Source organism: Salvelinus sp. IW2-2015, linkage group LG7 (genome assembly GCF_002910315.2).
Source record: "Salvelinus sp. IW2-2015 linkage group LG7, ASM291031v2, whole genome shotgun sequence".
NCBI classification, from domain to species: Eukaryota; Metazoa; Chordata; class Actinopteri; order Salmoniformes; family Salmonidae; genus Salvelinus; species Salvelinus sp. IW2-2015.
In genome coordinates this window covers 18,087,804-18,109,583 of record NC_036847.1, presented here as the reverse complement: position 1 = coordinate 18,109,583, position 21,780 = coordinate 18,087,804, and the positions used below count along the sequence as shown (strand labels likewise).

The window sequence follows — 21,780 nt, the reverse complement described above, 5'->3', positions numbered from 1 at the left end:
TCATTTGATGAACATATCAAGAATATTTCAAGGGCAGCTTTTTTTCCATCTTYGTAACATCGCAAAAAATCTGAACATTTTGCCAAATATTTATGCAGAAAACCTAATCCATGCTTTTGTCACTTCTAAATTAGACTACTGCAATGCTGTACTCTCCAACTACCCGGATAAAGCCCTAAATAGACTTGACTAGAAACAAAAAAATTGATCATATTACTCCACTGCTAGCCTCTCTACACTGGCGTCCTGTTAAGACTAGGGCTGATTTCAAGGTTTTACTGCTAACCTACAAAGCATACATGGACTTGCTCCTACCCATCTCTCCGATTTCGTCCTGCCGTACATACCTACACGTATGCTACAGTCACAAAACGCAGGCCTACTTATTGTACATAGAAATTCTAAGCAAACAGCCAGAGGCAGGGCTTTCTCCTATAGAGCTACATTTTCATGGAATGGTCTGCCTACCCATGTGAGAGATGGATTTATTAGGGATCCCCATTAGCTGCTGCCAAGGCAGCAGCTACTCTTCCTGGGGTCCAAACACAATAAGGCACTTACATCACACATAAAACAAAAGATAACAGTACATAATATACCTGCCTTGTTGATAGCGTTGTTAAGAAGGCAGAGCAGCGCTTTATTATGGACAGACTTCTCCCCATCTTAGCTACTGTTGTATCAACATGTTTTGACTATGACAGTTTACAATCCAGGGTTGCTCCAAGCAGTTTAGTCACCACAACTTGCTCAATTTCCACATTATTAACTACAAGATTTAGTTGAGATTTAGGGTTTAGTGAATGATATGTTCCAAATACAATGCTTTTAGTTGTTGAAATATTTAAGACTAACTTTTTACTTTCCACCCATTCTGAAACGAACTGCAGCTCTTTGTTAAGTGTTGCAGTCATTTCAGTTGCTGTAGTAGCTAACGTATATAGTGTTTAGTCATCCGCATACAGACACACTGACTTTACTCAAAGCCATGTCATTAGTGCCTCCAGGACACCTACACCCCCCCGATGTCACAGGAAGGCCAAAAAGATAATCAAGGACAACAACCAACCAAGCCACTGCCTGTTCACCCCGCTATCATCCAGAAGGCGAGGTAAGTACAGGTGCATCAAAGCAGGGACCGAGAGACTGAAAAACAGCTTCTATCTCAAGGCCATCAGACTATTAAACAGCCATCACTAACACTGAGTGGCTGCTGCCAACATACTGACTCAACTCTAGCCACTTTAATAATGGAAAAACWTATGTAATAAATGTATCACTAGCCACTTTAAACAATGCCACTTTATATAATGTTTACATACCCTACATTACTCATCTCATATGTATATACTGTACTCTATACCATCTACTGCATCTTGCCTATGCCGTTATGCCATCACTCATTCATATATTTTTATGTACATATTCTTATGCATTCCTTTACACTTGTGTGTGTATAAGGTAGTTGTGAAATTGTTAGGTTAGATTACTTGTTAGATATTACTGCATGGTCGGAACTAGAAGCACAAGCATTTGATTTGATTAGTAAAGATTGAAAAAAAGGTGCCTAGACAGCTGCCCTGGGAAATTCCTGAGTCTACCTGGATTATGTTATAGAGGTTCCATTAAAGAGCATCCTCTGTGTTCTGTCAGACATGTCATTCTTTATCCACAATATAGCAGGGGGTGTAAAGCCATAACACATACGTTTTATCAGCAGCAGACTATGATCGATAATTTCAAAAGCTGCACTGAAGTGTAACRCAGCTCCCACAATCTTTTTATCATCAATTTCTCTCAGCCAATCATCAGTCATTTGTGTAAGTGCTGTGCTTGTTGAATGTCCTTCCCTTTAAGCAAGCTGAAAGTCAGTTGTCAATTTTCTTTTACTGTAAAATGGCATTGTATCTGGCCAACACAATTTTTCCCAAAAGTTTACTAAGGGTTAGTAACAGGCTGATTTGTCTGCTATTTGAGTTAGTCGAGGGGGCTTCATTATTCTTAGGTAGGGGAATGACTTTTGCTTCCCTTCCCTCCAGGCCTGAGGGCACACACTTTCTAGTGGGCACACACTTTCTTTGAACAGAAAGGCACTGGAGCCACGAACCGCCCTTGCTGTCTCTGCCTGGCCGGTTTCCCTCTCTCCACTGGGATTCTCTGCCTCTAACCCTATTACAGGGGCTGAGTCACTGGCTTACTGGTGCTCTTTCATGCCGTCCCTAGGAGGGGTGCGTCACTTGAGTGGGTTGAGTTACTGACGCGATCTTCCTGTCTGGGTTGGCGCCCCCCCTTGGGTTGTGCCGTGGCGGAGATCTTTGTGGGCTATACTCGCCTTGTCTCAGGATTGTAAGTTGGTGGTTGAAGATATCCCTCTAGTGGTGCGGGGGCTGTGCTTTGGCAAAGTGGGTGGGGTTATATCCTTCCTGTTTGGCCCCGTCCGGGGGTATCATCGGATGGGCCACAGTGTCTCCTGACCCCTCCTGTCTCAGCCTCCAGTATTTATGCTGCAGTAGTTTGTGTCGGGGGCTAGGGTCAGTTGGTTAATCTGGAGTACTTCTCCTGTCTTATCCGGTGTCCTGTGTGAATTTGGGTATGCTCTCTCTAATTCTCTCTCTCTTTCTTTCTCTCTCACGGAGGACCTGAGCCCTAGGACCATGCGCCAGACTACCGGGCATGATGACTCCTTGCTGTCCCCAGTCCACCTGGCCTTGCTGCTGTTCCAGTTTCAACTGTTCTGCCTGCGGCTATGGAACCCTGACCTGTTCACCGGATGTGCTACCTGTCCCAGACCTGCTGTTTTCAACTCTCTAGAGACCGCAGGAGCGTAGAGATACTCTTAATGATCGGCTATGAAAAGCCAACTGACATTTACTCCTGAGGTGCTGACTGCTACACCCTCGATAACTACTGTGATTATTATTATTTGACCATGCTGGTCATTTATGAACATTTGAACATCTTGGCCATGTTCTGTTATAATCTCCACCCGGCACAGCCAGAAGAGGACTGGCCACCCCTCATAGCCTGGTTCCTCTCTAGGTTTCTTCCTAGGTTTTGGCCTTTCTAGGGAGTTTTTTCCTAGCCACCGTGCTTCTACACCATGCATTGCTTGCTGTTTGGGGTTTTAGGCTGGGTTTCTGTACAGCACTTCGAGATATTAGCTGATGTACGAAGGGCTATATAAAATAAACTTGATTTGATTCTCTACTATTATTCTGACATTCCACAATCTTAAAATAAAAGTGATGATCCTAACTGACCTGAGACAGGGAATTTTTACTAGGATTAAATGTCAGGAATTGTGAAAAACACACTTCCGACTTCAACTGTATGCTAATGTGGGCTATTTTTAGCACTTTTCTGGGATGCTTGATTGTTATTATTGCTTTACTGGGAAACTTAGCAGAAGTAAACATGCTCATGTTAGTTATGTTTGAGCTGATATTGCAGGGTGAGCTACACTCAGTGGACTTCCTACTAGGGCACACCGCCTCAGTGCTGACAGTATAACTCTGGTTCATAGGCAGATGATTACTGCATACAATAGCTTTAGGATCAACAGGGGCATTTAGTGTCTGCCAAAGCCCCTGGGATAATGTACATTTGTTGCAGCATTATGACAACTCAGTGACACAATGGTAGGGATTAACAGAGCTGGTCTTGAGTCATTGATAAGTCATTGTCTTGAAATGTGTGGAGTTCAGGAGACAAGATGATTTGGATGGACTCAGTCATTCATGTACAGCATTCTCGGTTTCCAGAAGGTGTCAAAGTTATCTATAAAAGTGATTCCAACAGAGCTACAGTAATCTTTTAGCCAGGTGTGTAATGCCAGTAGCATGCTAAATCTTTCACACCGCGGCCCAACGATGGTACCGGACGTGAAATAATTGTGCGCTTCTTGGAATCTTTCAGTACTAGAATAAGTTCCTCATAATCCATTTTCAGAAGTTCCAAGCTAGCACTCCTAATGTCATTTGACCCCACATGGATGACGACAGCATCAGCTCCCGGCATCTGTCATAGAACGGTCGGAAGCAGCCTTGTAATGCCCTGTACTTGTGCTCCAGGATAGTATAGGGTTTTTGCCCCGGGAACCAAGATGTTTCTTACAATAGAACAGCCGATGACAACAGCTGGTGCAATGGCTGAGGAGGTCTAGCCGTTCTTTCACCTCGAGTGGTTCGCTTTATAATTGATTGATTGAAATTTGATTGGTTATATTAAAAGGCGTAATGTGTAGCTTTGTGGACAACCCGACCAAATTCACATAGAAATGTGAGTTATAGATCTGTCATTCTGACTGAAAGTCTGATAAGCGGTAGATCCGTTCTATGTGCGCTATTTCTATGCTCCCCAGCCTTAAGTATAGTACACCGGCTTCAAATAGCTAAAAAATACTATTTTTGGTTATTGAAAATATATTTCACAGCGGTTTAGATTGTACAATGAATCTCTACATTACTTGTTTTGTCACAAACTGAAATAATGGAAACAGTTCAGAATTTTAGCAAYCAGGCAATGGTGGAGGGATTTCTGCATATTGTGCCACTAAAAGCCTATGGCTGCCCATACATASCTCAGTACGAGGTAACAGCTCTTCCACAGCTCCTTGCCCAGGTAGGTGGTGCCTGCTCTGTAGAGTAAGGGTCCCTCTTTAGTGCTGGAGGAATCTCCAGCACCCACCAAGGCTGTCTGGGGGGCCAGAGTCACATCCATGGGGTCCTCCCAGTGGACCAAAGAATACAGGCGGATGACCACTTCAGAAACCTACAGAGACACACAGTGTCAATAAACAATTCTATCATTTGTCTATTACTCATTGTTATGTGTTGAGCATATACACTACCATTCAAAAGTTTGGGGTCACAGAAAAGTCCTTGTTTTTGAAAGAAAAGCTGATTTTTTGTCAAATAATCAAATTGATCAGAAATACAGTGTAGACATTGTTCATGTTGTAAATGACTGTTTTTTAAGTGTAATATCTACATAGGCTCATTATCAGCAACCATCACTCCTGTATTCCAATGGCACGTTGTGTTATCTAATCCAAGTTTATCATTTTAAAAGGCTAATTGATCATTAGAAAACCCTTTTGCAATTATGTTAGCACAGCTGAAAACTGTTGTTCTAATTAAAGAAGCAATAAATCTGTCCTTCTTTAGACTAGTTGAGTATCTGGAGCATCAGCATTTGTGGGTTCGATTACAGGCTCAAAATGGCCAGAAACAAATACATTTCTTCTGAAACTCATCAGTCTATTCCTGTTCTGAGAAATGAAGGCTATTCCATGCGAAAAATTGCCAAGAAACTGAAGATCTCGTACAACGCTGTGTACTACTCCCTTCACAGGACAGCGCAAATTGGCTCTAACCAGAGTATAAAGAGGAGTGGGAGGCCTCGGTGCACAACTGAGCAAGAGGACTAGTACATTATAGTGTCTAGTTTGAGAAACAGACACCTCACAAGTCCTTAACTGGCAGCTTCATGAAATAGTATCCGCAAAACACCAACAGTGAAGAGGCGACTCCGGGATGCTGGCCTTCTAGGCAGAGTTCCTAGTGTCGGTGTTCTTTTGCCCATCTTAATCTTATATTTTTATTGGCTTAGAATGCCAGCATCCCGGAGATGCCTCTTCACTGTTCTGTGAAGGGAGTAGTACACAGCATTGTACAAGATCTTCAGTTTCTTGGCAATTTCTCACATGGAATAGCCTTCATTTCTCAGAACAAGAACAGACTGGCGAGTTTCAGAAGAAAGTTCTTTGTTTCTGGCCATTTTGAGCCTGTAATCGAACCCTCAAATGCCAGTGTTATTGCTTCTTTAATCAGGACAACAGTTTTCAGCTCTGCTAACATAATTGCAAAAGGGTTTTCTAATGATCAATTAGCCTTTTAAAATGATAAACTTGGATTAGCTAACACAACATGCCATTGGAACAGGAGTGATGGTTGCTGATAAAGGGCCTCTGTACGCCTATGTAGATATTCCGTTAAATATCTACCGTTTCCAGCTACAATAGTCATTTACAACATTAACTATGTCTACACTGTATTTCTGATCAATTTGATGTTAAATGGACAAAAAAGTGCTTTTCTTTCAAATACAAGGACATTTCTAAGTGACCCCAAACTTTTGAACGGTAGTGTATACTTTTGAACGGTAGTGTATACTGTAGAACACATATGATTGAGCAGGTGATGTCTACTGATGCATATAACCACTCCATCAGATGTAATCCATAATTTATGACGGTTAAGTGCCTATTGTAATTTGATTCCAATCAAATTTAGACTTCACTTCTTGAGCATAAATCAGTATCCAGGCATTTTCAAACATGACATTTGTCTTTCATTTACATGACAGAGCCTGAGAACTGATGTTACTGTGCAGGCCTAGCTAGATATCTGTGTTCCTCACCTCACAGTGAGACTCCTGGGAGACAAACTTAGTGAGGGCTAGTTTCTCCATGGTGGCGTCRGTCAGCACCGAGGGGTAAGGAGGCTCCCTGCACCCCTTAATCATGGCCGACTTCAGGGCTGCCAGGAACCAGCTGAAGGATAGAGAAAGAAAAAGAGCATACTGGATTAGAAAAGAGAGGGAGGGATAAAGAGTGATTTATTCTACTGGTCTCCTCTCCTTCATCCATACTGATATGAAAACATGATCTAAGTGAGGGCATGCCAACTAGGAACTTGCTTTCTCAGTTCAGCCCTTTAGTGTCCGTGCATTTGGAGGAAAGGAAATGGGAGCGGAAGCCACCTTAGACTATAAAGATGCCGCCAGGGAGAAGGGGAGAGCAGGGCAGAGGAGAGGAAGCACTCACATAGTCAACGAGGAGTCGGATGTGTCCAGGAGAAACTGGCGTCTTCGGTTTGTGCAGACCAGCGTGACCGTCTGCTGGTCCACGCCCACCTGAGAGACGGACAGGGACAATATCTCAACTTAGTGGAATGGACATAAACAATAACTCTTCCTTCTTGTTGTTTTCCCTCTTCTGTCCATCAGCTTTTTAGGTGATGGTCGTGAAGCAAATGTGCTATATAAAACCAACATTTAAATTTTTATGAAAATTGTTAAGGCTTCCTTCAATCACTTCCATTAAACAGCCCAAAGTGCTTCATAGCCTAAAATGATATGGTGGCATCCACACTATCTGGAAAATCAATTCCATTACATAACTGTAGTCCATAAAATAAGAATTGGGCATTCACTTTCTTAAATTCCAGCCGCTGCACATTTGTCCATATAAGACCGACAATTTGTATTTGCACATGTTGAAGTCGAATGAAAGACAGTCACAGGGACAATGGCTTTCAAATTGGCTGCGTGATTGTCGGCCATATTGGAATTCACATAAACAACAACTAGAAGGAAGTGAACCTAGTAAACTCATGAACCATCTGACCTCATGAACCTTGTAATTTAAGGATCCTGCATGACCCTGATGCTAAACATTGACCAAGACAACCTTCAAGCTAACCTTGAAGAAAACCTATTGCGCCCTTGCAGAAAAGACAACCGTGTGGCATTACAAGAAACCAGTCACAGACAATCTTGACAGTAGACAACATATCCCAGCAGTATAGACAACTCACAGAGACATAGTCCAACTCATTGTAAGAGATGGCGTCCTCCACTGTATAGGGCTTTTCTGCTGCACCTAAAAGAGCGCGAGAGAAGGGAGCGCGAGAGAAGGGAGCGCGAGAGAAGGGAGCGCGAGAGAAGGGAGCGCGAGAGAAGGGAGCGCGAGAGAAGGGAGCGCGAGAGAAGGGAGCGCGAGAGAAGGGAGCGCGAGAGAAGGGAGCGCGAGAGAAGGGAGCGCGAGAGAAGGGAGCGCGAGAGTGACAAGCAAAGTCAAAAGCCACCACCAAATGTTAATCTAATATATTTACATTTTGGTCATTTAGTAGATGCTCTTATCCAGAGCAATTTACAGTAAGTAGTGAGTGCATCATTTAAAAAAAATTGTTCCCCCTGTGGGAATTGAACCCACAACCCATGCTCTACCAAGTGAGCAAGAGAGTGAGACGGAATTAAAGAGTATCTGAGAGCGTGGTGAGCAGTATACCCTCACCTTTCCTCAGCAGGTAGATGTAACAGTCAGTCAGCAGCAGGTAGAGAGGCTGCATGTCTCCCTCCATGTGACCCGTGCTCATCCTCACCATCTGGGAACAGACAAAAATAACTAAAGACTCAGGACTGCACCTTTTCATATACACTGCAAAGCATACTAATCTCACTGATTTACTTACCAATACCTTTGAAATCAATTTGTTCCAGATATAGTGTACAWATAAATAACACTTTCCTAATATTGCGTTGCACCCACCCTCTTTTGCCCTCAGATCAGCCTCAATTCGTCAGGGCATGGTCTCTACAAGGTGTCGAAACATCTACATGGATGCTGGCTCATGTTGACTCCAATGCTTCAAGTTAGCTGGATGTCCTTTGGGTGGTGGGGCATTCTTGATTCACACGGGAAACTGTTGAGCGTGAAAAACCCAGCAGCGTTGCAGTTCTTGACACAAACCGGTGTGTCTGGCACCTACTATCATATCCCGTTGTCTTACTCATTCACCTTCTAAAATGGCACCCATACACAATCCATGTCTCAATAGTCTCAAGTTAAAAATCCTTCTTTAACCCGTCTCCTCCCCTTCATTAACATTAATTGAATTCGATTTAACAAGGGATCATCATTCACCTGGTCAGTCTACATCATGGAAAGAGCAAGTGTTCTTAATGTTTTGAACACTCAATTATGTGTATAAAGATGCATTCAGAGTAGAGATGGTTGGGAGGCCCTGGCAGCATCCCGATTATCCATGCTTCTGCTAAAGTGTGTGCTTGCACACACTCAGTCATGGATTTAAATGCACTCGATTGAAGGAAAGCATTGGCTGGAGGGAATTTCCACCATTGTAAAATCCATAACGGGGAGTATTTAAATGCACACTTCAGAAGAAGACTGTTAGAACTGATAAGGCCTTGGGAATTGATGAGGAATTGAAAAGCTGTATGGTTGAGAAGCACCAGGCAAAAGGAGTGGCGAATAAGTCTGTCCCCACATCCGAATGACAAACTTACTGTAAATTGAGAAATTGTGTGACTAAACTGAACAAAAATAATAAATTGTATTAATGAAACCAAGATAAAAGACAAAGTATGACGTAAAAAACTTTGGTATAATGTAAATGAAATGGGGCAGAAAGACTAATTCAACTCCATCTTYCATTAAATGAGATGGCTCATTTATCACAAAACCTTTTGATGTTGCCAATTACTTTATTGACTATTTCATTGGCAAAGTAGGTATGAAATGCCAACAACTGTGAGCCATCATATTCATGCATAAAATACCAAACAATGAAGGAAAAGCATTGTAATTCAAAATTGTGTATTGTTAGTGTGGGTGAGGTAGAAAAGGTATTGTTGTCCATCAATAATGAGAAACCACCTGGTATTGACAACTTAGAATGGAAAGTTATTGAGGATGGTAGAGAACTATATCACCACTCCTATTTGTCATTTTTAATTTGAGTCTGGAGAAGAAAAAAATTGGCTTCCCTCCAGGTTTGAGGACACAAAGTCATTCCGTTACCAAAGAATGATAAAGCACCCTTTACTGGTTCTAACAGCCAACCAATCAGCTTGCTGCCGACTCTTATTCAACTTTTGGATACATTTTTATGTTGACCAGATACAATGCTATTTCTCTGTAAAAAAATTAACAACAGACTTTTAGCATGCTTATAGAGATGGGCACTCAACATGTACTGCACTGACACAAATTACTTATACACTGCTCAAAAAAATAAAGGGAACACTTAAACAACACAATGTAACTCCAAGTCAATCACACTTCTGTGAAATCAAACTGTCCACTTAGGAAGCAACACTGATTGACAAATAAATTTTACACATGCTGTTGCACTGTGGCTGCAAATGGAATAGACAAAAGGTGATTATAGGCAATAGCAAGAACACCCCCAAAAAAAGGAGTGATTCTGCAGGTGGTGACCACAGACAACTTCTCAGTTCCTATGCTTCCTGGCTGATGTTTTGGTCACTTTTGAATGCTGGCGGTGCTCTCAATCTAGTGTAGCATGAGACCGGAGTCTACAACCCACACAAGTGCTGCAGGTAGTTGCAGTTCATCCAGGATGCACATCAATGCGAGCTGTGGCAAAAAGGTTTGCTGACTGTTCTGCTCAGCCGTATCAGTAGTGCTCCAGAGCATTGGAGCGCTACAGGAGAGACAGGCCAGTACATCAGGAGCACGTGGCAGGAGGCTAGCGAGGCACAACCCAGCAGCAGGACCGCTACCTCCGCCTTTCGTGCAAGGAGGTGTGCACTTGCCAGAGCCCTGCAAAATGACCTCCAGCAGGCCACAAATGTGCATGTGTCTGCTCAACCGGTCCAGAAACAGCCAGCTCATGGAGGTGGATGAGGGGGGCCCGACGTCCACAGGTGGGGTTGTGCTTACAGCCCAGCACCGTGCAGGACGTTTGGCATTGTGCACAGAGGAACACAAAGATTGGCAAATTCGCCAACTGGCGCCCTGTGCTCTTCACAGATTGAAAGCAGGTTCACACTGAGCACAATGAGCACGCTTGACAGGGAGTCTGGAGACCGCCGTGGAGAACGTTCTGCTGCCTGCAACATCCTTCCAGGCATGACCGTTGGCGGTGGGTCAGTCATGCATGTGTGGGGTGGCATTTCTTTTGTTGGGCCGCGCACAGCCCTCCATGTGCTCCGCCAGAGGTAGCCTGACTGCCATTAGGTACCGAGATGAGATCCTCAGACCCCTTGTGAAGACCATATGCTGACACATGCACATTTGTGGCCTGCTGGAGGTCATTTTGCAGGGCTCTTGGCAGTGCCACCTCCTTGCACAAAGGCGGAGGATAGCGGTCCTGCTGCTGGGTTTGTTGCCCTCCTACGGCCTTCCTCCACGTCTCCTGATGTACTGGCCTGTCCCTGTAGCGCCTCCATGCTCTGGACACTACGCTGACAGACACAGCAAACCTTTTTGCCAGAGCTCGCATTGATGTGCCAATCCTGGATGAACTGCACTACCTGAGCCACTTGTGTGGGTTTTGTAGACTCCGTCTCATGCTACCACTGGAGTGAGAGCAACCGCCAGCCATTCAAAAAGTGACCAAAAACATCAGCAGGAAGCATAGGAACTGAGAGTGGTCTGTGGTCACACCGCAGAAAATCCACTCCTTTTTTGGGGGTGTCTTGGCTAATTTGCCTATAATTTCTCACCTTTGCTCTATATCCATTTGCACAACAGCATGTGAAATTTATTGTCAAATCAGTTGGCTTCCTAAAGTGGACAGTTTGATTTCATAGATACAACAGTTGTGATTTGACTTGGAGTTACATTGTGTTGTTTAAGTGTTCCCTTTATTTTTTTGAGCAGTGTAATTGGTTGAAAGAAATTGATAAGATGATTGTGGGAGCCCTACTGTTAGATTTCAGTGCAGCCTTTGATATTATTGACCATAACCTGTTAAAAAGAAAAACTTGTGTTATGGCTTTTCAACCTCGGCTCTGAATCTACGATATGGCAATCTGTCAAATAAAACAGAGGGTTTTCTTTAATGGAAGCTTCTCTAATGTTAACCATGTAAAGTGTGGTGTACAGCAGTGCAACTCTCTTGGTCCCCTACTCTTTTCTATTTGTATCACTGACCTGACACTGCCATTAAAACAAAGCCTGTGTGTCTATGTATGCAGATGATTCAACCCAATACGTGTCAGCAACCACAGCTAGCGAAATCACTGCAACCCGAAACAGAGAGTTGCAGTCAGTTTTAGAATGGGTGGCAAGTAATAAACTATTTCTGAACATCTATAAAAAACTAAGAGCATTGTATTTGGTAGAAATCCTTCGCTAAATTCTAGACTTCATCTGAATCTGATAATGAATAAAGTGGCAGTTAAGCAAGTTGAGGGTTCTAAATTACTTGGTGTTACCTTGGATTGTAAACTGTTAGTCAAAACCTATTGATTTAATGGTTGAAGATGGGGAGAGGTCTGTTCATGATAAAGAAATGCTCTGTTTTGACACCACACGCCACAAAGCAAGTCCTGCAGGCTGTAGTTTTATCTTATCTTGATTATTGCCCGGTCAGGTGCTGAAAAGAAGGACCTAGAAAAACTGCATCTGGCCCAGAACAGAGAGGCACATCTGGCTCTTCAATATAATTTGAGGGCTAATACCAATACTAGGGCTGTCCCAGACTAAAAATATATATATATTGGTCGACCGAGAGTTAAAATCGGTCAACATTTTCAATCGTGTACTTTTCCATATATAGACACATCCTATGTGTTTGAATAAAATCAACTATATGCAAGTGTTTGTCACACGTTCCATGCTGAAGCTGCAACATCATTATAGCCATTTAATTTCTTACTTGTTTCTCTGAGTGAAAAGTTCTGTTACCGAAATATAACTTTTTGTGGAAAAACATTCCCTATTCCCTCCATCCCTGCTCTCTTTACGTGAAACATGCATACTCACGGATTCAGTAGGCTATTAATCACTCAAACTGGCAACAGAAGCAGGATCTGTCTTATTTCTGTAGATATTATGGATGATTCCTAAATCCAGGCACACTTAAAAGTTAGACTATTATTACTTATAGACCTACTTAAGGTATACTCTCTCTTCAATTTTCTTAAACAATTAAACCAAGGGTGGTTTCCTCATTACCTCACTCTGCTGCTGCCTCAGCAGCATTGTTCTCAACACCAATATGCTGGTTAAGTTCGATATTATGCACATAGCAACATATAGGGAAAGGCGCAAATTTAATGGCGTACTGAAGATTATGTTTCAGAACCGCGCCATGAGGGGAAGGGTACCAACAAAAAAAATCTGCAGCATTGAAGGTTCAAGAACACAGTGGCMTCCAWCATTCTTAAATGGAAGAAGTTTGGAACCACCAAGGCTCTTCCTAGAGCTGGCCGCCCGGCCACACTGAGCAATCGGGAGAGAGGGGCCTTGGTCAGGGAAGTGTCCAAGAACCCGATGGTCACTCTGATAGAGCTCCAGAGTTCCTCTGTGGAGATGGGATAACCTTCCAGAAGGACAACCATCTCTGCAGCACTCCACCAATCAGGCCTTTATGGTAGAGTGGCCAGACGGAGGCCACTCCTCAGTAAAAGGCACATGACAGCACGCTTGCACCTAAAGGACTCTCAGACCATGAGAAACAAAATTCTCTGGTCTGATGAAACCAAGATTAAACTCTTTGGCCTGAATAMAAAGGGTCACGTCTGGAGGAAACCTGGCACCATCCCTGAGGTGAAGCATGGTGGTGGCAGCATCATGCTGTGGGGATATTTTTCAGCGGCAGGGACTGGGAGACTAGTCAGGATCGAGAGAAAGAAGAATGGAGCAAAGTACAGAGAGATCCTTGATTAAAACTTGCTCCAGAGTGCTCAGAACAGGGCGAAGGTTGACCTTCCAACAGGACAACAACCCTGAGCACACAGCCTGATTACACCCCCTCCAACCAACATAATATACTAGGCTTACCTTGAAGAGCTGCTCCTCAGTCTCTCTGAAGACGTGGATCATGAGCAGTAGCAGGTGATTGTTGTCCACCCTGAAACAGCCACACAATCAGAATTGCCCCAAAAAAGGCTTAACAGTTATGTAATTTTGTGCCAGACCTGATAGATTTCCGATAGAAATGCTAGTAATAGATCTGTCATTCTGATTGCTTCCCTTCAGTAAGTTTCATTTGTTTCTTTTTACTTTCAGTTTTGTACATCAGACTCATACAGCTACAAAAACAAGCTATTTCAGMCAAGATAGATTTTTTTGTTATTGAAAAAGATGGTACAATGATTCTCTACACTATACATTGCTTGTTATGTCACAAACTGAAATCAGGTGGACATTTAAGAAAAAATATTTCCCAGATATTGTGCCTTTAAAAACCGCTAGAGTCGATGTTCGCCTTGCGGCAATCTAATTTGCATAGTAACAAAAATCACCATCAAAATCAGTCTATTTTTTGTTGTTGCATGGGCTGCACCTCAATCCGCCACATCCACCAACGGCGGCCTTCCGCATCTGCGTTGGAACGTGGCCGAGCTAGAGCGGTGTTTGTCAGTGTGACATCCCGAAAATCGGTGTTCTCACTAAAGTGTCTGTAGCGTCTGAATGGTTTGGCCTACAAACGAATCATCTGACCACTCAACGGAGAGATGAGACTCATGAACACGATGGTGTTCTCCGTTTCGCTCTGCGGCCAAAAGCGTCACGGAACTCGACTGAAGTTTGTACCGCTTATCTGCCAACTTCTGTCTGTTGCGTCTGAACAGTTTGAGCTACGCACTAATATGACCCCTCTATGGAAAGGTTAGACTCTCACTAGCACGTACATGTCGGAAAATGGAGGTATAAACCGAGTGTACAAAATATTAGGAAGACATTCCTAATATTGAGTTGAACCCTTTTGCCCTTAGATCTTCCTCAATTCGTCAGGGCATGGACTCCACAAGGTGTCGAAAGCGTTCCACAGTGATACTGGCATTTGGTGAGACTCCAATGCTTCCCACAGTTGTGTCAAGTTGACTCGACTTCCTTTGGGTGGTGGATTATTCTTGACAGACACGGGAAACTGAGTGTGAAAATTCCAGCAGCGTTGCAGTTCTTGACACACTCAAACCGGTGCGCCTGGCACCTACTACCATAACCTGTTCAAAGAAACAAACCTTTGTCTTGTCCATTCACCCTCTGAATAGCACACATACTTCCAGTTCAAATCACTAAAGACTTAAAAATGGTCCAAGCACACACGTACAGAAGGCGCGACAGCGCCTTTTTCCCCTCAGGAGGCTGAGAAAGTTTGGCATGGGCCCTTAAATCCTCAAAAACTTCTACAGCAGTACCATTGAGAGCATCTTGACTGGTTGCATCACTGCCTGGTATGGTGCTAGAGGGTGGTGCGGAAAGCCCAGTACATCACTGGGGCCGAGCTCCTGCCATCCAGAACATCTAAAATGCATTCGGAAAGTATTCAGACCCCTTCACTTTTTCCACTTTGTTACATTACAGGCTTATTCTAAAAATGATTAAAGAATAAATAATCCCCATCAATCGACACACAATACTCCATAATGACAAAACAAAAACAGGTCATTTTGCTAATTGAAAAAAAATATTAAACTGAAATATCATAATTACTTAAGTATTCAGACCCTTTACACAGTACTTGTTGAAGCACCTTTGGCAGCGATTATAGATCCTCTCAAGCTCTGTCAGGTTGGATGGGGAGCGTCGCCCCACAGMTACTTTCAGGTCTCACCAGAGATGTTCGATCAGGTTCAAGTTTGGGCTGTGGCTGGGCCACTCAAGGCAATTCAGAGACTCCCAAAGACGCTCCTGCATTGTCTTGGCTGTGTGCTTAGGGTCGTTAGGGTGAACTTTTGATGATGCTGCCACCACTAAGCTTCACCAAAGGGATGGTATTGGCCAGGTGATGAGCAGTGCCTGGTTTCCTCCAGACGTGACGCTTGGTTCAATCTTGGTTGTATCAGACCAGAGAATCCATTAGGTGCCTTTTGGCAAACTCCAAGAGGGCTACCATGTGCCTTTTACGAAGGAGTGTCTTCCGTCTGGCCACTACCATAAAAGGCCTGCTTGGTGAAGTGCTGCAGAAATGGTTGTCCTTCTGGAAGGTTCTCCCATCTCCACAGAGGAACTCTGGAGCTCTGTCAGTGACCATCGGGCTCTTGGTCACCTCCCTGACCATAGGGTTCTTGTTCACCTCCCTGACCAAGGCCCTTCTCACCCGATTGCTCCGTTTGGACAGGCTGTCAGCTCTAGGAAGAGTCTTGGTGGTTCCAAACTTCTTCCATTTAAAAATGGAGGCCACTGTGTTCTTGGGGACCTTCAATGCTGCATAAAATGTGTTGGTACCCTTCCCCAGATCTATGCCTTGACGCAATCCTGTCTCGGAGTACTACAGACAATTCCTTTGACCTCAAGGGTTGGTTTTTGCTCTGACATGCACTGCCAACTGTGGGACCTTATATAGACAAGTGTGTGCCTTTCCAAATCATGTCCAATTAATTTAATTTACCACAGGTGGACTCCAATCAAGTTGTAGAAACATCTCAGGGATGATCAATGGAAAAGGGATGTGCCTGAGCTCAATTTCGGGTCTCATAGCAAAGGGTCTGAATACTTATGTTTTGCAAACATTTCTAAAAACCTGTTTTCACTGTCATTATGGGGTATTGTGTGTAGATTAAATAAATAAATCCTCATCAATCGATTTTAGAATAAGGCTGTAATGTAACAAAATGTGGACAAAGTGAAGGGGTCTGAATACTTTCTGAATGCACTGTATATGTCAGACGGTGTGGAAGGAAGGCCTGGAAAATCGTTAAAGACTCCAACTACCCAAGCCGCCATAGACTATTCTCTCTGCTTCCGCACGGCAAGCAGGACCTGTGCATCAAGTCTAACACCAACAGGCTCTTGAAAAGCTTTCTTCCCAAGTAATAAGACTGAAATAGCTAACAATATAGCTACACAGACTGAGTTAACCTTGTATCTTTATTGAAATTATATTTTTACACTGTGTATATGCACACTGACAGGCCCTACACTCACTCCATCATCTGCTCACTCACACATAATATGTACATACATTTATAATGACTCTACACACACACACTCACATACAAGCTGCAGCTACTCTGTTCATCTTATATCATTTTGCCTAGTCACCTTACCCCTCACTCCAGTATCCGGTGTAGGCCGTCAATGTAAATAATAATTTGTTCTTAACTGACTTGCCTAGTTAAATAATATATATATATATATATATCAAAATCCCTGCACCTTGTAAATATGCTATTGGAACTTCACCATGTATATAGTATGCGTACTTAGTTATTGTGTTTTCATATTTCTTATTTATTGTGTGTTTTACTAGTATTACATTATTATTGATTATTACACTGTTGGGTTTTGAGTTTGCAAGAAAGGCATTTCACTGTACTTTCACTGTACATGTCTCAAGTCTTAAAAACCCTTCTTTAACCTGTCTCCTCCCCGTTCATCTACACTGATTGAAGTGGATCATAGCTTTCACATGGATTCCCCAGGTCAAGAGCAGGTGTTCCTAATGTTTTTACTTAGTGTATTATGGAAGTAGTTTAGTGCCCCAAAAAAWTTGTTAAATATGGGTAATTTTTTWWATAATTTCTTAATTTTTTWAATAATCGCTCAGATATAGGACAGACACTTAAAAGTGTATGAATATATTATTCAATGTGTTGCTATGGGCTAATAGCAGTAATGCCAAATTCAATGTTTCAAATACATGTTTTATATATTTTTTTGATACCTAAATGGGTTCTAAAATTCTAAATAAAATAGCTCAATGATCCTTGGTATGACCATCCTAAAACAATTCTATATGTTAGCAGGGTAGAACGGCCCCCCCAGCTTAGACAATGATTAAAAAGGTTCCATTCATGGTTCACCCAAACATGTGTAATTAATCTCCCAACTCACTTGAATTCTGCAGAATGGGAGTTTTCTGTTGGACTGAGACTGTCCTCTTCAGTTTCTCCAGCAGGCAATCCATTCTCAACCACCACTGCCTCCTCTAAGAAGGGGTCCTGTCCTGGTGGTGCCTCTGCCTCTCTCTCATCTTCATGGCCACCAGGAAGAGCCTGCGGCTGGCCATGCCCTGCAGTGTCATGGTGGCCACCACGCGTGGCAGCAGCATCTGGATTGTGGGGGATAAAGCAGTAAAAGTCTGCAGGGGCCGGAGGGGCCTGCAGGAAGTTGGGGCTCGGGGCCAGAGCAGGGCGCAGCAGGAGGGGGGCCCCAGCTTCCGGGTCAGGCGGCTCAATAATCGGATCCCCTCGAAAGGGCTGCTGCCCCGGGGGCTGGGAGACGGCTTCAGGGCTGCCAGAGGAGGACCTTCTGGGGAGGGAACTCTGATGGGTCTTCTCCCCCTTATCTTCTTCCTCTCTGTCTGGTCGCCACCAGGCCTGCCCCCCGTCCAGAGCTCCATTGAGCCGGTCCATAACATCACGTAGAGGCTGGCCCACACTGTCCATGGAGGTGTCAGTCATCTCTGGCAGCCGCAGGAGACCCTCTGACTCATTCTCCTCCTGGCCTTCCTCATCCCCCATCCCTCTCCTTCTCCTCACTGTCTCGGCCCCTGAGCCCTGTGGCGGCCCCACAGAGTGGCTACGGGAGTCTCCATCCAGCCCCTCTCCCCCTCTCACCTGGGTTCCGTCTTCTACCTCCGCTTGCTCGGAGGCCGCTGTGTTCTGTTCACTGCTCACCGTGGAGTCGCTGGAGCCCTTCACGACATGGCGCTTCTTGGCTGGCTTCCTTCGTCTGGCCATCCTGGTGGAAAGGAAAGCAGTATGTCATCATAGTTAGTCCATATGTACTCCTCCTAGGTCCATAAGAATTCATAACATTTCACAAGCCAAAAAGCTAGGGGACTTGCTGACCTGTATGAGTGTGCCAATAAATGAGGGCTTCGCTTGATCTGATAACCTCGATGTCTGTGAGCTAAAATGAAGATGGAACATGCCATTTGGATTCAATAACTCTAAGCTCTGTGTGTTGAGGCTGAAAAAAAGTGTGKGCAACATAAACCTGATAACCAGTTAGTGGCTAAGCAGCTAACTAGCCTACATCTCATGTAGTTTTACCCATAGAGGCTAATGTTAGGAGTGTGTGCTGTACCTGATAACCTCCAGCTCATTGCTGGTGCTCTCCATGTCGTCCACGGTGGTGGTGGTGTCGTGGGGGTGGCGGCTAGCAGTGTGGACGGGGGTGATGTCGGCCGAGGTGTTGGTGTCCGAATCCTTGTTGAAGGGGTTGTGTCTGGTGGGGCTGCGGGGCGGGGAAGTTCCCCTCACTGGGATAATGGCAGCCCGGAGAATCACAGAGTCTTTGAAGACCGTCTGAGGGTCTGAGGCGCTGGAGCGCGGACAGATAACCGGGTCGGTGAGGTCACCCTCTGCGGCAGGACAGGAGAGGAACACACACAGTTAACAAAATAGAACAATCACACATACAGTATGCTACAGATAGTGTACACATTCTGGATCCAAATAATGAGAATGGATACTGGTGGGGCTTTGGCTGGGACAGGGATGAGGGCACGCAACCACACATTTCCCACAGGATGCACAGGACAAAGACAGGCAGGCAGAAAAAAAAAAGACAAGCTTGTTGAGTGACACAGGCATTGGTGAAACTATGTCAAATGAATGCAGTGACAGTGCTATAGTACATGCTACAGTTGGTGACAAAAGCTTTGAAGGCATAGTTGAACCTAGAACAAAGCCATGCAATCCAATGGTTCCAATAAGAAATAGATAAACCACATATATGCCGGCAGACACCAAACAGAGTGAGTACCAGCTACATCAGGCATTGCAGTTCTCGAGTATTATTCCACATCAATGATGCGTACGCTTCAAGATCACGTCTTGTAAAATAAACATGTTGCCTGGTACATTAAAACATGATAGACAACATTAACAATTCACCAGTGCATAGAAATGTCTGCTTAGAAAATAACTTACTTGGCAATAAAATCGTATGAAAATGTTGCAATAGTGCCACAAATGTTCTTGCATAAAGGTGAGCAAAAAATTCCCCTAAAATTATATTTATTTTTACAACTAGGCATCATTATGCAATTCATCCCTTAATACTCTACACATGTAATGATAGAGGACAATTGACATTTGATTCAGTAGTGTCTTAAAAGATAAGTGTAAAAGCACAGCAACAGTGGATTTTAATATGCTTACGAATCCATCTAGCCTACTTCCCAATAAACTAAAGTGCATAAAACAGAAGCCCCTTCATTGACTTCTCTACCATTTCCCTCTCAGCATTGATATTGCAATTAAGATACTCCAATTAAACCACTGACTACACAGAGGACCAGAATGCATTGACTATGGGATGGAGGACATGCATGATGCTGTGAGCGGGGAGGAAGGCAGGATAGGGGAGGGGTAACCATGTCCCACCTTCCCAGTCTGCAGTTGGCTGCAACACGGGGAAGATGTCCCCGAAATCATAATCTAAAAAGGAGGGATAAGACTCAACGTTAGAACGAAAGGCCCGAGACAGAGGTAGAAAATGTGACATATGAGAGAAATATGATACACTTGATGAGAACAGTTACTGGTATGGATAGGTAAAGAAAATTACAAATAAATGGGGGCTCAATGGTTTATGGAAAGTGACAGGAGATAAAGCATTCACACCCTGGAGTTCATATACTGTGCTATGTGATCAATGAAGAGCACTTCAATGTGAGTGCTAAGCTACTATTTCTACATTAAAACTCATGAGCCACAAGTGTCTTCCTGATCAATCCAACTTCAGCATCAATACTTCATTACTTGACAAACCAGCCTATGAATTAGGCTAGTGACACCGCATAAGACAGACGGGGAGGAGAGAAAAGACAGAGGTGGAGAAGGAGAAAAGGAAAGAGATGGATAGGTGAAGCCCGACCTTCGCTGGACGGGGCGATGGCGCTGTCGTCCCACTCCAGGTTGGTAGAGGTGAGGGAAGTGAAGGAAAGCAAAGAAAGGCTGTCCGAGCTGGGAAGGCGCTCCTCAAAGTCCAGCAGATTCTGGGGCTTGTAGTACTCCGGCATGTAGGGTGCCACATCCAAGTAAGGGACATCCTAACATCCAGAAAACAATTGGGGTTTGAGAGTGTTCTTGATGTTACATTACACATCTCTTTTTGACTGAACTATTTATTAGTTTTACACACAAACCAAATACTATGTTTAGATTATTTGGTTAAACCTGATGGTACTTTTTCTTATTGTCTTACAATAAAGCCTGAACTGTTGGACTTTTGTAAATGAAGTGTATTAATATGAATTATAATGGTTTTAAAGCACTGTCTAATAACTGACCAACTCCAGATCAAAGCGAATGAACTCCAGTCCCGACACCAACGTGAGGAAGAGTGTGAGGTGATCATGGCTGCACACCAATGCATTTCTGGGAAGAGATTCAAAGCAGTTGGTTTATTTACAATAAGGGGACTAGTTATACGCATTAGTCATACAGACACACTTTCACACTCATCATATTTTTTTTAATTTTTTTTATTTCACCTTAATTTAATAAACCAGGTAGGCTAGTTGAGAACAAGTTCTCATTTACAACTGCAACCTGGCCAAGATAAAGCATAGCAGTGTGAACAGTCAACAACAGAGTTACACATGGAGTAAACAATAAACAAGTCAATAACACAGTAGGGGGGGRAAAGAGTCTATATACATTGTGTGCAAAAGGCATGAGGTAGGCAATAAATAGGCCATAGGAGCGAATAATTACAATTTAGCAGATTAACACTGGAGTGATAAAACATCAGATGATCATGTGCAAGTAGAGATACTGGTGTGCAAAAGAGCAGAAAAGTAAATAAATAAAAACAGTATGGGGATGAGGTAGGTAAATTGGGTGGGCTATTTACAGATGAACTATGTACAGCTGCAGCGATCGGTTAGCTGCTCAGATAGCAGATTTTTAAAGTTGGTGAGGGAAATAAAAGTCTCCAACTTCAGCGATTTTTGCAATTCGTTCCAGTCACAGGCAGCAGAGAACTGGAAGGAAAGGCGGCCAAATGAGGTGTTGGCTTTGGGGATGATCAGTGAGATATACCTGCTGGAGCGCGTGCTACGGGTGGGTGTTGTTATCGTGACCAATGAACTGAGATAA

General features: G+C 43.6%; 1 protein-coding gene across 3 annotated transcripts in view; it reads right to left on the bottom strand.

Annotated features, from left to right (window-relative positions):
- Positions 1 to 21,780, bottom strand: part of LOC111966537 (pleckstrin homology domain-containing family M member 2-like) — a 52,627-nt gene that overhangs the window by 15,603 nt on the left and 15,244 nt on the right. The window contains exons 5-15 of one of the 3 annotated variants that reach the window (XM_023991262.2): positions 20,970 to 21,057; positions 20,555 to 20,729; positions 20,062 to 20,115; positions 18,758 to 19,034; positions 17,561 to 18,409; positions 13,559 to 13,628; positions 8,078 to 8,168; positions 7,599 to 7,663; positions 6,827 to 6,915; positions 6,421 to 6,553; positions 4,582 to 4,770 (exon numbers count right to left, since the gene is read on the bottom strand). In XM_023991262.2, coding sequence (XP_023847030.1) covers positions 4,582 to 4,770; positions 6,421 to 6,553; positions 6,827 to 6,915; positions 7,599 to 7,663; positions 8,078 to 8,168; positions 13,559 to 13,628; positions 17,561 to 18,409; positions 18,758 to 19,034; positions 20,062 to 20,115; positions 20,555 to 20,729; positions 20,970 to 21,057 — 2,080 coding nt within the window. Of the gene's footprint in view, positions 1 to 4,575; positions 4,771 to 6,420; positions 6,554 to 6,826; positions 6,916 to 7,598; positions 7,664 to 8,077; positions 8,169 to 13,558; positions 13,629 to 17,560; positions 18,410 to 18,757; positions 19,035 to 20,061; positions 20,116 to 20,554; positions 20,730 to 20,969; positions 21,058 to 21,780 lie in introns of all 3 variants that reach the window. The other 2 variants (XM_023991264.2, XM_023991263.2) reach the window with 2 other exon arrangements.